The sequence below is a fragment of the Echiichthys vipera genome (genome assembly GCF_963691815.1).
Source record: "Echiichthys vipera genome assembly, chromosome: 18".
Taxonomy (NCBI): domain Eukaryota; kingdom Metazoa; phylum Chordata; class Actinopteri; order Perciformes; family Trachinidae; genus Echiichthys; species Echiichthys vipera.
This window is the reverse complement of record NC_139843.1, coordinates 21757138-21775126: the sequence shown is the minus strand read 5'-3', so window position 1 is coordinate 21775126 and position 17989 is coordinate 21757138. Positions and strand designations below refer to the sequence as shown.

General features: G+C 40.1%; 1 protein-coding gene across 1 annotated transcript in view; it reads left to right on the top strand.

The window, feature by feature from the left end:
- Positions 1 to 627: 627 nt before the first annotated feature.
- Positions 628 to 17989, top strand: part of myocd (myocardin) — a gene marked incomplete at both ends in the record, with an annotated part of 60465 nt that continues 43103 nt past the window's right edge. Inside the window, one exon of the mRNA XM_083932871.1 lies at positions 628 to 793. Within this exon, the coding sequence (XP_083788997.1) occupies positions 628 to 793 (166 nt within the window). The remainder of the gene's footprint in view (positions 794 to 17989) is intronic.

Genomic DNA, 17989 nt, shown 5'->3' with positions numbered 1-17989 from the left:
GTATGGAGCGTAGACAGGCTGCACAGAAGACTTGGCTTGTCTGGGCTCTGAGTAAGAGGCTCATTTTTCACATGGACACCTTGTGGGGGCTCTCTAAGCTACTGAATCCACAGAGTAGATGTGTTTAATATTTGCTCAGGAGGTAGGAAGGTCTGCTCTTTGTAAATTGTGTAAATTGATAAGTTGGCAGCAGCATGGGATAGTGGCGGCTGATGGAGGGATGCATCTGTGAGGCTAAAAGTGGGCTTAAAGCTCTGTAAACAAACAGACACGCACTCTGCCGTCTGCCTGAGCTGAGATGGACCTCTGAAGAGAAACAATACAAAATCTGGAACTGCCTTTGTATTCTGCAAACACTAACATGGCTTCACTCCAGCTCCCGGCACCACCGAGGATTTCTCCAATGCAAACGTTCAAATTACTGTTTGCTGTGTCTTTGATGCTAGTTCAAACTCAATTAATGTTGACTCTCGAGCTGTTACAGCTGACTGAGGTAGTAGTCAGAGTCAAGTGATCTCACTTTGATGTGCACGGAGTATGCTCTCTCATTGGGTCTTGTTCTCTTTGCAAGGGGAGCTGTGGTGACCCGAGAAGAAATGTCATCTACCGGGGAGTGAAGTGTGTGCCATGAATGCTGTGAAATGTTCTGAGGTCCTGGTCAACGGTCCAGAGGACAGACATTGTCCTGGACACCTGCAGAGGGCTACGCGGGGTCATGGAGACGATTCACGGCTGACGGAGAGCACAAACCACGTACTGAAGAAGCAGCTACCATCAACAGAGGGCCAGAGTGGTAAGATTATCTTTTTTAATGACATGATCCTATTCAGTCTCACGTAGAGGTTCTGTGGGATCACCTTTGAAGACATTACTAAAGATGCAATTTTTAGAATAAAGAAAAAAGGATAACAGAGAGACAAACCCAACATTAGCTGATCCGCGCTCGTATGAATGTACTCACTCAGCAGTTCATTTAAAGGTCTTCTTTCTCTGAGTTATGGACTCCCACATGAACGCAGTGGTGAGAACAGTGAGAGACATTTCTATTAGTGTCTGTGCTCCTCTCAAGGGTTTGTACTGTGACGTCACCAATGTGCCAAACACAAGTGGTCAGTGTGGGCGTGTTTGCTCACGTAACCAGACACTGTCAATCAAATCTGATCAGACCACACACACACTGTCCTGAGTTTTAAGCCGTTTACACATGCGAGAATCAGGTCCGAAGTTTGTCTTTCACACATGCAACACACAACAGGAGATTCTCCGTGTCAGATGCTTTCTTTCTTAATGAAAATACTACATTTGGTTTAGTTGAGGGGTGGCACCTGGTAGAGTATACAGGAGACAGGGCATGACGCGGATTACATCAAGATGACAGAGCCAGTTCGTAAATTGGTCATAAACAGCATCTTGTTGTTCATTGAAATTGCCTGATGATTTTTGTGTCAACAATAATGACAGAAGTATTTTGGTCTTTGTACTAGAGAGGGTTTGATGCTCTGTTTAATGTCCGGTCCGATTGAATCAGACGTTTGCGTTCTCATATACAGCCCCACTGGGTAATGTCTAGATCATTTGAGGTTTGCAATGCATGTTTGAAAGGGCTTCTAGAGTGACATTCTTTTAACAAATACTCACAGTCTTTCTCAACTGTGACTTTGATTTCAGCTTTTAAACTTGAAAAAATCAATTGATAATAAATAAAAACATTTCTAAATAGTTTTAGTTGCATTAAAGCATATATATCTTTTAAAATCCCCCCCAAAAACTCTCATAAAGCAGATTAACAATTGGAAATTAAATCACTCATTTTGATCTTAAAACTCCAGCTAAATAACATTGATCCCTTTTATCATGACTCAAATATAAATAAAGTTCCTTATCCACAACAGAAAGATGTTTGTGAAACATTTTATACGTTCTAGTGTTCATCAATTCAATCAATTCAAATATGTTCTGTTTGCAATACTCAATTAGAAACTTTACTTTCAATATATTGTTTTTGCTCTCAAACTAAATTTGGATTGGCTCTTTAAACACTTGTACTCACGCACAGTGCCTCAAACGGATAGACACACTGCTGAACAAAAACAAAGTATATGAGCACTACACATGATACCTGTATCCTGGTCAAACTGTTGGCTGTGTTTATAGGGTTAAGAATCGTGGAATACAAATTGTATAGTAGCTTAATTTATTTATTTTAGTTGTCGTAATTCTATTCTATTGTACACCTTGATTGATTATGTTTAATTATGTTTAGAGATTTGACTCTCTTTTGGATAAGTATGCTACCTGACGATGATGATGTCATTTTGCCGTTGGTGCCTCTGAGGAAAGGAATCGCTTGGGTGTGAGAAAGAGTTCATGTTTGCTGTTGACCTTAAAAGTCATTATCCGTCTAACTGTGAATAAACTGTCGGTGTTGGTGTTGTTGTTGTTGTCTTGGACATTCAGTTACAAGGTCAGATGTAACACCACTTACTGCGCCACCGGACCAGTTCAAGGAGTTAGAGCAAGAATAATTTTACCAGAGACCGTTGCTTTAAATACAAAAGGCTGGCAATTTACTGAATGCAAAATAAAAAACACACTACATATAAGAAAATACCCTGCAGGTTTGTAATATTGAGGTATGAAAAAAAGTCTTTCACCCTTTATTTTTGTCTTTTAGTTCACCTAGTTATTTTAGTCAGGCTAATTTAAGTTAATCAGAACGGCCCTTTTTTCTAGGTTGCAGCTATTTAGAATTTATATTTTTCTTCCTGAGTTCACTCTCTTTCCTTTCTTTTACAGGTAAGAAAATACCTTCAATTACACAACTAAATCTAAGTGGACCACAATCATTTCAGATCACATTCAAAAATAGGAACTCAATGTGCAAATAAAAGTATGACACTTCCTTATCAAGTTCAAAGTCCAAGTGTGAGTTGAAGTGTTCAGTTCAATGAAAAGTTTCAGTTTGATTCCGTCCAAAAATAATAATTCAATTAGTTCTCAGTTCAGTTCAAAACCAATTCCTGATACTTCTACTTCTCCTGAGACTTTCTCACTGATGCGATGGAGAAGATGAGTTGAGTTGAGATGAGCGCAGCTATCGATCAGACCGCTCCCTAACTCTTTTTTTCTCTGGATCCTTCTGTTGAATATGGACCGAGCTCCTGAAATTGGGCCTTTTATCCGTAAATTCATGTTACACAAATGGCAAATATCCTTCACCGACATGTTGTTTATTTTCTGTGCTTTACCTCGATGCTGTTAGTACGTCATACGCTTCGTTGATCTGATTGGTTGATTTGGCCCGTATGTTGGTGATGAGAAAGATGGTTTATCCAATCAGCAACCAGTATTTTCGCCCCTTCCCAAAATATCTCGGCAGGAGAGTTCCAAGATGGATATGCTGAGAAAATGAGAATCAATCCATCTGGCGAAGTCATGCTACTCAATATTTCTGTCAATGCCATGCCAAAAAGAAAAACAAAGGTCCATGGCACTTATTTTTTTTTCCTTCTTTTTAAAATAATTAAAATACTACACACAGAGCAGGTGCCAACACACAGTTAATTTTCATTCCTGTTCAGTTTTGCCGCTTTTATTTGAAAATTTTGATTGTAGGTCTACTTTTTTGATACTCTTGATACTATCAGATGTGGATATTGTATCGTTTTGAAAAATCTGGCATTTAAAGCTTGAATGTATAGACACTTTTGACAACCTTAATTCTGCATGATTGCCACAGTAATGCCCTAAATCACAATATTAACAAAAGAGGAAAATACGTTTTGTATCTGATTCGGATCTGCTCCAAAATGCGATAGATTCTATTTTGGCCCATGCTACACGCTTCTACCAAGTTTCATTGAAATCAGCTCAGTATTTTTTCTGTGATCCAGCTGACAAACAGACAAACCGAGCTGAAAACATGATCTCCTTACTTGACGTAATAATGATAGCCTTCAAATGATTGATGAAGTTGTCTAAATCAATTTAAAAAGCAGTGAGCAAAACATAAATCAAGCTCACCTCACATTTTTTACGAGAATTATTGTTTTGTTATGTTTAAAAACTTGAGAAAAAAGCTAAATCACAAGTATTTTTTCAGCCCACGTACACACAACAGGTAAAAAGGTATGTGTGTCACACATCTTTGCCAAGAAAGTCCCCGGGCCAGATAAAACAAGGTTGTTTGAACATTTTATTGAATCCATCTGATGATTAATCCATTCTGAAATATCTCTGCTCCTCAGCTTCACAGCCGAAATCAACCTGGCTTAAATGCCACTCGCTTCACAAGGCTGAAGGTGAAAGTATCTGAGGAATCCTGTGATTTAAATCGGTATTTTTAGACTGATGTATCCCCGCCGACTCTCAGGGTATCGCGAGCAGCGCAGCGTTTCCCTCTGCACTCCGAGACCCAACAAAGTTTTCCATGATGTCATGTGTGGCGCGGGGAGTGAGAGTAATTGAAGAGGCAGATGAACATAAACTGGAATCTCCTCAAATTCAGCCATTCATTCAATCGCCTTTCTTGAAATGAGTCTGTAGACGTCAGGGACGAGTGAAACAAAACAAGCGAGGAGCCCAGACTGTGGCTCCTCATGTTCCTGCCAAAGACTCCAAACACAAAAGAAAGATAAGACTGCCACTGACATCACTTACTGCTCACCACAACAGTAGACACGCAGCATGAACAGCTCATTAAATCAGCAGAAGGTCCCATCAAAACTGGGCTCATACTGGATTTCTAGGCCAATATCAATATTAAAGTTATGATAAACTGTATATCATACACCATTAGTTTTTCAAATATAAAAACACAAAGGACTATGAAAGTTATTGGGTTGTGGAGCCAGGTTAAGTTTTATGTTTTTTACTGATTTTAAAAAGGAAGGCCCTCCTGTGTTATTAATATTTCCCTTGGACCCTCCCTTTGACTTTTTACTACATTAAGGTCCAAAGGTCCTCACATTTGTTTTTTGATAAATATAATAATGCTGCAAGGAGAAGGTAAAAACAATAAATACCAGACCCGAGAAAAAATAAAACTCGTAGCCATTCTGCGCCAAAAAGTAAAGTAAACTTTTAACAGTGAACAGTATTTAATTATTAATGAATTAATAATGAATAATAAATAAGTGGTCTGTGGTAAGGCCCATACAGTACAATAAAGTCATGGGATTATTAACTTGGAGAAGTCTTGTTGGCTAACCCCAGTATTCTTAGATTCAAATTGTTTTAATGTGAGCTTGAATAAATAAATTAATAGATCAAAATATTTCTATATCAGAACTGTATTGCCGGAAGGGTGGAGAGACCTTTGAATCCCCATTCTGCCATGTCCTTATTTATGAAGCCATTCTTGACTTGCTTCCTTCATATCTGTGTGAATTTATGAATCTGAGAAGTGCTGGAAGCTACCGTCTCCAGTGAGTGATAAATTTTGCAAGGCTTGAAACTGAAAAAAAGGGCGTTTAGGTGTGCTGCTTCTGTGGCTTGGAATTTGCTGCAGACTGATTTGGGTCTATGGGAGCTGGTTTCTTTAAATGTTTTTAAAAAGTAGATTGAAGAAGTTGAAGGAAGGTGTATCAGGTTGTCAATGCTTTGAATGAGCAGTTTTGCCCCTTTGTGATCTAGGATATGATGAACTGAGTCTTTCTTTCTGGTATAGTTGTAGCCTGGCTATTGCCAGAACAAGTTTAATCTATGATAGCGTGTTGGTCTGCTGTCATTTTCTTCTGCACCAGAGGCCGACGTAGTTCAAATGGCTGCACGCAATTGGACAGTCCTCCAACCCATCAGACCAATGATCCGGATGACATACTCCATTTGTTTGCCCACCAGTGGGGCTAACTGGTAGATTAAACTTTTGCCAAAACCAATCGGCAGTAAAGTAAATACATCCTTTTATGTGAAGGAGTCGCTCCAGGGAAGTTTCTGCTCAGTTTTTTAAAAAAAACTTCCCACTGAAACCATTTAAAACGGCAGTGACAGCTGCATTAACAGGTAGTGGTTGCTGCGCTTTGGTTGCTGCCATGTTGAATGAAAATTGTAAACACAAACCTGCTTGCGATGCTTCTCTGTTGTCATCGTGTTTAACCAGACAATAGAGCGACAGGTGAAAAAAGCCAGCTTGGTGATTGGATCCAGAAAAAATTGATAGGAAACAGGAGGAATAGAACTGCTCTTTTCCAGACCCGGGCGCAGAGCAAAGGGGTGGGGATACCCAGTCTTGTATATTGTGGTGTGATTTGAAATTATTTATTGTCAGTAAGTCTACTGACTAAGTTACTTTTACATGTTACATGTCTGTGTAAATACGATTTTCATTTTCCTGGTTAAATAAATCATAAAATAAAAATTCTATATAAATTGTGAAATAGAATTTAAAGATAATATAACGTGGACTTATGAATAAGTATTTCTTACATTTCCCATGTTCTTTTGTCAGTTGAAAAAGCCTTACAACAATGACTTGATTTTTGTGTATTAATGTATCTTTCACTTTGCAATTCACAGTCATAGCCTTTTCAAACCATTATTCCAGTCAGATAACACAACAGTGAGTGTAGAACCTGTACAGTGTTGATATACGGCTTCTAGGCTTTGAACTCGTCACTCCTCACAAGAAAGAGCCAAATTCAGCAGAGCAGGAGGAGAGTGAGGATGAAGTGCAGGTCAGGCTGTCTGAACTATAACCCGGAGCTTTAGAAGTGCCTTTCCTAAACATATCATCTATCTATGGTATTTATGTACTGTCTCATTGCTCATTGGCCAATGCTCATTCATATTTCATAAGATTTCATATGGATTGTAGTGCATAAGTTTTTCTTAAGCTATCATACAAACCTATTGATGCGAATACTTTGATCGGCTATTCCACTGCCATCCTTAGGACAACCTTTTTTAGCAGTGATACATAGAAACCCAGTGCCCCTTTACCTGGAGCAGTTCATTTTGTGAGTGTGTGTACGCAACATGTTCTCATGAACGGAAAAATGCGCTGACAGGCCCAGACTGGAAGTCAAAAAACGTCAAACCGTAAGTGGTGTAACGCACAAAAAACAAGGCTACGTGACCGATTTTAGCCAACAAAAGGTGACGGTTAGGGTTAGGCATGAAAAACACTTGGTAAGGATTTTTAAAAAAGGCAGTGGACTGGTTTAGTATGGATATTAATTGAACCCTGCTCCCCTGGCTTAAAGTCCTGTATTTTAGGAAATAGCCACCAACCCAACCCGCCTCCTGACGCAGTGGCTCATTGTCTTATACTACGTCACACGCTAAACTAACGAGTACGAAAACTGGTGTACATGAAAGAGGGATGATGGGACAGAAACAGTGGCTTCCCATTGAGCGCAGAGGAGGTTTTTGGGAGCTAGTATCTTATTACAGCAGAGATGTGATGTGGTGAACTGCTGACCACTTACATTTTAAAGAATGCTCCTATTGGTATGGCCAGTATTTCTTATTATGTTTGATTTCATCTTTCTGTGATTATGTCAAGGATAAAATTAACTGAAAATAATGTTTCAAATAATCAGTTTCATCAGTGTGTCCCTGACCTGAGATTGCCTTTTGGTCCAAAACTTTTTCCTGAACAGGTCGCAGTAAACATGCAATCAGACTTCAGATGTTGATTGGGTAGTGTTCCAAAGACTTAAAGAGTTAAAGGTGGCCCAACACCACTGTTGAACATGAAAACTGAGATAAAAATGATATGGGCAATGCTCCTTTCAGTTAGTAAAATAAGAGCGGAGCAGAGCTCGAGTGGGTAAGAACTTTGTTTGGCAGCTCGGGTCTCTCTAACACCTGCAGTAAAAAAAAAACTCTTATTGCTCCAGTCTGGCTCTTCGTGCAGCACCTAGTGGATTCCACACTGATTTGATGGTGGCCAGAGTTGAGGAGATTACTCTCATCTGGAGGAGATTAGTCAGTGATGCTGATAGACATGATCAGCCCAACACTTGATCACTTCATGCAGTTTAACATTGGCTCTGCACCGCTCGCTTGTTGATGTAGCACCGTGCCCTTTAACTGACTGATTTTCATCGGAGGAAATTAACTTAGCTGTCTGATTATAGACAATCATGCATTGCACAATAGTTTGAACTTGAGCAGAATAAAGACTTTAAATTCATGTAATGAAGATATCGCTGTGGACATGATAAGAACGGCCTGGTCTGTAAATACAGAGACGCAAATGTTTACCTTGCTATCCTCATTATCGAAAGCGTTTTCTACAGACCTGCCAGGCGTTCTATCTTAGCCACGATCAGCCATAACAAAAACCAGCGTTTTAGCAACAGGTGGAATGTGTGTCGATCTTTCCTGCTGTTGTTTTTAGCTCCTAATTCATCCGTGAAATTACTCACATGTTCATTCATCATCCGAGCAAAGCCGAGAGCAACAGGCCCCGAGACGAGAACCAGTTGATGGATAGAACATTTCTGAGGGCAAATATAACCTCATTCCACACGAGCAGTAAACAGATTTATTATTTATCAAACCAGTCTGTGTGACGTGATGAAAAACCAAATGGGAGAGCATGAAATAAATACTTGTATTCAATAGGAAGGTTAGAAAAAGTATAAACCCAGGGACTGTTTGTAGTGCCGGCCCAAGTTTGTAATTGGTTTCATATTTAGTTGTACTACAGTAAAACTTATTGAAAGGTATACCAGGGTTCTGTGAGCTCAGACACATAAATAAATCTGTTACCTTTGTTGCAAAAAGCTGCGTATGTCTTCATGCCAAGTGTTCTGTTGACTGGACATTGATCGCTGAATTTCTTTTTATTTTGTTGTAAGCTTTGAAATATTCGCCTGCCTGGGCCAAGTGCTGTTCACCTATCTGGAATGTACAGTTAAAATTGCTTTGCAGCTAATATAAATACAGGCCACGGCTGTTGTAGTGCAGAGAGATGGCAGGCCCTTGTGTGGAGTGCAGGCGACTCTTAGTCATGGGCTCTTCCAGTGAAAGAAAAGGTGGTCATGTTAGCTTTTATGTTGATGAATCTGTAAGTGAGCGTGTGTGTTCTGCTGCTGCCCTCGATCACTGACAAGTAATTAAGAAGATGAGGTCACCATTGAGAACACATCCCTGAGTCTCGGTGATCCCCGATGACAAAGCGGCTGCTTGTTGGACTCTCGCACCTCCCAGAGAGCACTTCTCTGGTTAGGTACGGAGCCCCAAAGGGTTCCATTTTACAAAGATTATTAAGTGATTATTAACAACCCATAAAGACAGATGTCTGTCCTCCATAGAGCTGGGTGTGTTCCACGTTCCTGCCTGTTAAAGGGAAGGTTTTAGTTGCCACTGTGTACTCAATGGGGAATTGTTGGGTCTATGTAAATCATATATAAGTCGGAGAGTGTGGTCTTCTCTATATGTAAAGTGTCCTGAGATAACTTTTTTTTATAAATTGGCTATATTGGCACTATAAATACAAAAAAAAAATTTAAAATTAAATAATCACATGAATAAAAAGCAGAAAATGTATGTTTATATGCTTTAAAGCAGCTGTACTCAACATTCAGAACATATATAATACAACATCAAACAACTCTTCTTCTTATTAATAACTATTGCTTTTTTCTATGTAAAGATAAAATGTAAATGTAAATAAATGTCTTACCTGGGATAGAACTGGGATAGAAAGAGTTTTCCCAGGGACTTGACATGACTGTTTTGACTTGAGACTAAACTGGGGACTTAAAGTTGTACTCCATGACAATTGAGATACCTTGTTTCTAGCGACCTCTGAGGCGGTAAGATGTAACTGCAGGTGAGCCTGTTCTTTCAGAGCCTCCATCTTGTCACTATATGTGTTCTGGCCCGTCATAGTGGATTATATGACTCACTCTTTGATAGATAGGAACTTAACAGACAATTAACTGGATAAAAATCTTACAGAGTACAACTTTAAACTGTGTTGACCTGAGACTAAACTAAGGACTTTACTGTCTTGACCTCGGACTTGACTTTGGCTTTAACCCAAGGCAATGGAAGCTTAGACTTTTTTGGGGTGTTGTCCTAGCATTCTTCCATTAGCCTAACTTTAAACCAGGATATAAATGTAGTTAGCTGTTAGCATTTTGATAAGATGAAAAAAGGTAAGCGTAGTTAGCGTAGTAATGAAATAATGAAAATCAGAACGATGAAATAACCGTTAATGAGAATGACAATAAGTTGTTTTTAATAAATACAAATCAAAAACAAATATCTTGTGCAGCTGTATCTTGCACACATTTATCAAATTAGGCCTCCATATTTAGTCAGCAGGAGCACCGTAAAATCTCATTGGTTGATTTTTTTATTGGGGAGGGGGGTTATTTTGATTTCATGGCTTTTATTATTATGAAAAGGATTTTCAGATTTAAAGCTACTGTCCATTGGAAACAAAAACTCAGCTGGGCGGCTATTAAACATTCCGTGATTGTCGCTAATACGTGCTGTGGATATGAGCAAGGACAAATGTAATATAGAGGGAATTAAAGGGCTTACTGCAGAAGCTTCCATTCAAAGTTTTCATTATTCGTTAGAGTCTTCAGGCAGGCAGGCAATTAAAGGAGCACCCTCTTTCATGTGTCACCACGGATACCAGCCATATTTATTCTACAAGCTTTTAAAGTTTGGATGGAATGAGTGTGGATACAGTAACACACAGATCACACACTGAGGAAGACACTCTATACAGTATATAAGTCTATACAGTTTATCCTACGCACTATATATTCACAGTGGTATCAGCAATCAGTGCACTACAACATGATGTAGCTCTCTCAAGTTAAGAACAACACTGACAGTGATCTAATCTGTGGTCCTCTGCAATAATTCATTCATCAGCTGTTAGTCCGAGAGATAAAGCCCCTCTAATATTATCTATCTCTACAAACTCCGGAAAAGATTAGGTCATTGCATCCACCGGGCTATTTTTAGAGCCCTTTAACGGTGGCATATTAAACAAAACGCTTAGAAATTCAATTAAGTAACCACTCGCCCACAATGACCTGAAAATAACCCAGAGTTATTCTAAAACAAAGGCTCTGCCGACCAGCCGCTGTGCCGCCTCACATGTGGTTTGGAAACAGGGGTGCTTAAAACCACAGATTCTTAGGGCTGCGGAGATTAATGAAGAGTTTCTTTTTCCAGGTGTTGTATTGTGGATACAAGAGCTTTGGGCGGTGAATTTTTACCAAGGGGAGAAATCCTCACGGTAGAAATGAAAACAGTAACACAATATACAGCTCTGATCCGGCTCACGGCTCAGATGCGAGAGCAGGAGCTCATTCCAGACGTGAGAGAAAAGAAGCGAGAAAAGACGGCTCCGGATCATTCTCTGATATCGATCACATGTAGGTGTTTACTGTATGTGAACTCGGGCACCAGAGAGTCAAGGTCAGGTATTCCCACAGGTGCTATTTGAGTTAGCTAAAAGCGTCTGACCCCCTGACATAAATATCAATGAAAGAGACATCTTAGTCCATCCTATATTTTCTGTACATATTGGTCTGTCATCATCAGAACTTCCTTCAGCTGTTAGTCATCTACTGTTGTTTTCATTGGCACGGCTTTAAGCTGCCACATGCGCTTTTGATTTTTGCGTAGAATGATTCCTGGCCCGACTGTTTCAGAATAAAGTGGAGCTGCAACAGTGAAAAGTAGTTAATCACTACAAAGAGTTTGTCATATTTGCATTGGTTTAATGAGACTGATCTTTGAAAGACATTTGAGTTACTGCTGCATCTCTTTCTTTAGCATGAAGTAGTCAAACACGTCATGTCAGTTAAGTTGACAAAATCAACTAACTTTAACATTACTTTGACTTGGAATGACTCCAAGCCAACAGATTAAAAGTTAACGGGACATATTCTATTCTTTTTCAGGTTCATATATTTTGTCTTTCTACTAGAACATACATAACATGTTAGCATGCTTCAATGTTCAAAAAACATTTTATTTTTCTCATACTGCTCATGGCTGCAGCACCTGCATTCACTTAGCCTGGCTATTGCTGGACCAAGTTCAATCTACAATTGTGCGTTGGTCGTTGGCTGTCATTTTCTTCTGCACAAGAGGCGGGTGTAGTTCAAATGGCTGCAAGCAATTGGACAGTCCTTCAACCAATCAGACCCATGATCCGGATGACATACTCCATTTGTTTGCCCACCAGCGGGGCTAACTGATAGATTGAACTTTTACCAAAAACTAGTCGGCAGTAAAGCAAATACATCCTTTCTATGAAGGAGCTGCTCCGGGGGAGTTTCTGCTCAGTTTTTAAAGAAAAAATTTAAGTCATTTAAAACTGCAGTGACAGCAGCATCAACGGGTAGTGGTTGCTACGCTTCGGTGGCCGCCATATTGAATTTAAATTGTAAACACAAAACTCCTTGCGACGCGTGTCTGACGCCATTGACACTTCAATCCATATCAGTAAAATTCTGAATCTGGATCTCAGGTACTGGGTTAAAAATGAAGTGTACAGGGAATTTAATCCTGGGTAAAGGATTAAAGTCCTCAATCTAATATTTCTAGATTCATATTTAATCATGATTACAATCATCATCTGCCAATCTCATTGGCATGATGTAGCTACAGGTTGTGAGCATTATTATATTTGTTATGATGTTACTCAAAACGGTTTCAAAAGATCTTTATGTTTCAGTTGTTTTAATTCTTTGCTACAAATGATGACATGTGAATCCAGATTCGATAAGAGACTTGGATTCATATTTAATAAGGTGCAATCAAGCCCTAAACCCCATCACAAGAATAACTAAGGCACACCTGATAGTCTTGCTTTTCAATTTTTAGTAACTACTATAGGGTACTATACTGAACTTATTGAGAACTTAAAACACAAAGTTTATAAACTGGTTTTGGAGAAGACTTGGGACTTCAATGCATTGAATTTGTACCGGCCTCAGGACTTTTCTGCCTTAAACTGGGACTCGACACAGGACTTAAACTGGCCTGACTTTGATGTGTGAATGTGGGTTTGAATGATTCGATGAGATGGTAGGCAGTTGGCCAATGCCATCAATGTATGAATGTGTGAATGTGGTAAGTAGTGAAAAAGCACTGTGAGTGGTCTGAAGACTAGAAAGGCACTCCATAAGTACAAGTCCCTTTATCATTTGGGACCTGACTCAGGACTTCAAGAAATATTTTGCTGATTTTAATCTAGGTCTGTGTCATGGCAGTGTGGGCATTGTCCCCATAGAATGGAGCAATGTAAGTTAGTCAAATAAGACGCCATCTGGCAGATTTCTGCACATCTCTGATGGCCACATTGCCATTACACTGACCTAGATTTAAACGAGTAGAGTATCCCTTTTAACTGTCTTTACCTGGGACTATACTAAGGACCTAACTGCCTTGACCTTGAACTAGACTCTGGGCTTAAACTATCTTGACCTGGGGCTTAACTCTGGACATAAATGTCTTACCTCGGATAAAACTCAAGAATGTTCCCAGGGACTTGACTCAGGACCTGACTGTCTTGACTTAGGACTAGACTGGGTATGTAAATGTCTTGACCTGGGATTAAGCTCCAGATTTAACTGTCCTGACCTGGGACTTGACTTGGGTTTCAAATGGGGATGTAAATGTTTTGACCTGGGATCAAACTCAAGATTTAACTTTCTAGATTTAGAGCAAGACCAGAGACTTACTTGTGATCGCTGTGTGCAGTACACTTATGCCACATCTGGTTGGACATTCAATATTTTGCTTCTCAGTGCCATTTGCAGCGTCTGATTCTAATCACCACCAAGACTAAGGAGCTAGTGGTGGATTTCCGCAGGAGTAAATCTGCCCCCACACCCATCTCCATCAACGGCGTGGCTGTGGGTGTTGTCCAGGATTACAAATACCTTGGAGTATACCTGGATAACAAACTGGACTGGTCCAAGAACACAGAGGCTGTCTACAAGAAGGGCCAGAGTCGTCTCTATTTCCTGAGGAGGCTCCGGTCATTCAATGTATGTAACACCATGCTGAGGAGTTTCTACCAGTCAGTGGTAGCCAGTGCCATCTTCTTTGCTGTTGTGTGCTGCGCTCCTTATCACTTATTTAGTTTGTACTTATTTAATTTCAATATGCTGCTAAACTGCACAGTGCGTATTGTTGTATATTGTATATACCTACCCTTAACCACAATGTCTGTTGCACTCTGTCAGACTTAGTTATTGTTTGATTTATTTGATGTTAGCATTATTTTGATTTGATTATGTTAGCTTATTGTCACTCTGATCCTTTCCCATCTTTGTATTGAAACTGTTGCACAATAATTTCCCTGGGGATAAATAAAGCTTCTTGAATCTTGAAGACTGCTGTTATGTTTTTGTTAATATATCTGTTTAACTGCAATGGCAGATCATGAAAATATTGCTTGTGTGTTATATTGCTCTTCAAAACAAAATAAATAACCAAAATAACACACAAATTAAATAAATTAGTGGGTCAGCCAAGAACAATACGTCCTGCTAATAATAACTGTGATCCCAGACATGTATCAAGGTAAACAACACCAGCAGAGCAGGGTTGCAGGCAAGGGGAAATCACTCTGCCCTATTCCACTGCGCTCTCTCCGTCCACTCATGTGTTGGGAATAATAATAAAAAAGAAGAATTCATTTTAGGGTTTTACTAGTCAGCAACCCAGGTATGCATTTGTCAAAATAGGGGGAAAGTTAGAACCATATGTTAATTTGAGTGGGAGGCACCTGGTTGTGATTAGGGCCCTGCTGCAAATGATAGAAACACACACAGAGCTGTAGTCGGGGGGAGCACAACGGACAGGACAACACTGGCTCAAATCAGAACAGAAACATTTACTTTTTACCGGACAGGCTGATGGACAGGGCGCATGCTGTGTTATGAGCAGTGGTGATAGACAGGACAGACAGAGCAAATCTTCCATAAATTATAATGTAATTTGTTTTACTACGTCCCTCTCAGCATGTGGGCTTGTTGGAGCACGCACACTTTTTTTCTCTCACAGTGGCCTCTGCAGAGTTTACAACACAGCGTTGTTGAGGTGTCTCTAATTTTGTTTTTGAGGTTTTTGTCAAAGCTAAAGCTGAAACAGGTGTTTGAAATAAAAGAAGAGGAAACTCTGTTTAGGCAAACATTGTTTTTTTGTTAAGATCTAGACAATGCGGGAACAGCAGCTAAAAGTATAAATAGGGGAGAAAGTAAGTTGATAGAGAACACCATAAAAATTTAATTGGATAGAAAAGGGAAATTAAGGTGTTCGCCATGGCTATTTGACTAGTAGATATTAGTAGACAAAGAGACATTCTCCAGAGCGGCATAGAGTGAGAAGGAGGGAGCGTTAGACCCAGCGGGGGTGGGTCCCCAATCCGACCCATCCCGCTGTTCGGCGCATTTTCTGTAGCCAATGCAGCATTAAAAAACAGTGGGATCAGCAAGCCAACCAAGGGCTGGCTAGTTAACTAGCTTGCTAATTCTGCCAGCATGCACCCACACCACACCAGTCACAGAAAATGAGCCAAATTACAGTAAGTTGACACAAAACTGTGCTTTCTTATCAGTGACAGGAGTGCGCGGTTGAAGCACAAGTTGTTGAATATGACTCATTAAGCGGCTGGCTCTCCTGACGTCACTACCCCACTATTTGTTTGGCAAATACGGCAAAACCTCACATCTTCCACCTTGTCGGTTTATACAAAAGTTAGTACCTTATAATTCAATTTACTGCTCTCAACTGCAGCAAGAAAAATGGTCAGTGACCTGGCAATGTGGATGTCACTGACTTCATTATTGTATTCTTGGTGGTTTTGATTGTGGTCAATCTACCAGTCCTCATCCTACCTTGTCACATAGCCTATTGAGCCCCCCTGTGTCAAAGTGTGGAACATGGGGAACACGTTGTTGACGTTGTGAATTCAAACAAAACTATGTGGTTAGGTGTAGGAAACCAAACCACCTGGTTAGGGTTAGAAAAAGATTGTGCATTAACTGCGCTGAAAATGTAACTACAGTGACACACAAGACATGAAAGGGACACGAACTGTGGTCTCCTGGGAGAAAGTTAAGCGTTTTTTCTGACCCATCCGCCACCCGAACATGCATCCTTACACAGACCCTTCCATAAAGTGTGGAGCAGAGAATCCATCAAGTGTTACCTTCAAATGTCTACTGTAAATGCTGCTTATCCCAAAGGCCAAGTATAACATGGCACAAGGGTCATATTTTTAAAGGTTCCAGCTGATATACCAGGAGCTATGGGAATCAGCTTCAGCAAAAACAACAGAATACCAACTTTTATATTGAAATCACGCTCCAGCCAATTGTATGGAGATCCTATCAGGGTCAAGTATGTGTTCATTACAGATGTTCTTCAATTAACGCTCAGGACAGCGATCCTGTCTGATCATTCTCTGTTTATGTACATTGTCTATTTTCAATACACCTCGGAAATTTCATTAAAAAGAAGAAGAGCTACAACAGGTATCTGGCTTTTGATCCACTGTTTGCTTTGGTTTGATGTAGACGGCTGTCGAATGATACAAAGCATTGTGCTAGTTGGCTTTACTTATATTTTAAGTAAATCAGTTAAATATAGAAAAATAACTGAGGACCAATCTTGCGATGGGATCACACCAGCCGCGACGCCAAATCAGGCCAGGGGCGTAAAGTAGAGTGAGGTGGCCCCTTCCCTACTTCTGGCCCCCTTATTTAGATCACACCCATTCACACCGACCTTCATGTTGATCCCAACTACACACCTGTAAAGTTTCATGACTGTATCTTGCCCGCTTTCCTGGCTTGTAGATATGTTTTTATATCAAACTATTTTTACAGAATCTTATGCTGCGGTCACACCGCACGCGAAGAACGCGATAGAAGCAATGTGATTACATACAAAGTCAATCTACAACATAAAAACAAAGCACACTTCAGGTTATTTTAATAAGTTATTGAGTATGGTCCTTTTGCCCTGATTCTAAATTAATTTTTAATGAACTAACAATATGTGTCACAGTCTGATAATTGTGCAAAGTGTGAGCATAATTGTTGGATTGTTTTGGAAAGTTGAAGAGTTGGATATTATAAATGAGACACAGATCTGCCAAGGACTTTGTTTGAAGCATATAGTGACACTTTTACTTTCAGACTCACTGTGTAAGTGCCACACTTTGTCCTGCACTGGCAATAAAAGTTGGCACGTATATAAGTTTCTTGTGATACTGAGCAGCTCCTGTAACCTCAAGTTAATTTGTAATCAGTTTTAAATGTACGTCGTTTTATTTGTTTCATGTATTTGTTTTCATAGCTCTTGTGCAACTTTTCCCAAAATGACGATCATATTATTCACTTTCCACATGGTTGTCCCTTTCTACCCATCTTATTCCTGCCTCCCCTTTGTGTTGGCTACATTCCCTCTTCACCACAGTATATTCACCACAATGTTCTTTCACCTGTCCAGCACATTTTACTCAGTCATGTGAGTTCTGTTTTCCCTTAAATGAAACACCTACAGGAGTCAGGTACCTCCACAGCCTCTACCATCTTGTCTCCTGTCTTCCTGGTATGTGGCCAGTGGCCGGTGTTGATCTCTGAGCCAACAGCAGACCTCTCCAGAGAATGTCAGGCAGCCATCCCCCCAGGCCACAAGTGTTCCCGTCTCTGACAGACAGGAATGATAAGAGTCGCCATGCAGCACGTTCCCAATCACCATGCAGCCAAATCCTGCAGTACAATACAAGGTCACACTGGAAAAATGCTCCCTCATCAGGAGACTATCTGATTTCCCACATACAGTATATCCAGCATTCCCTGCAGGTGCATTCGGAAGCTTTTACAACATGAAAGAGAAGAGAGAACTCCCAGAGAAAAAGCAAGATTCCTAATGGCTTGATTAGTGAAAAGGACACACTGGCAGAGATAACACCAGTGACCTGTCTGTCTGCATTCACTTTCTCCAATTTGCTGTCTCTCCTCCGGTCTGACAAGCCAGTTGC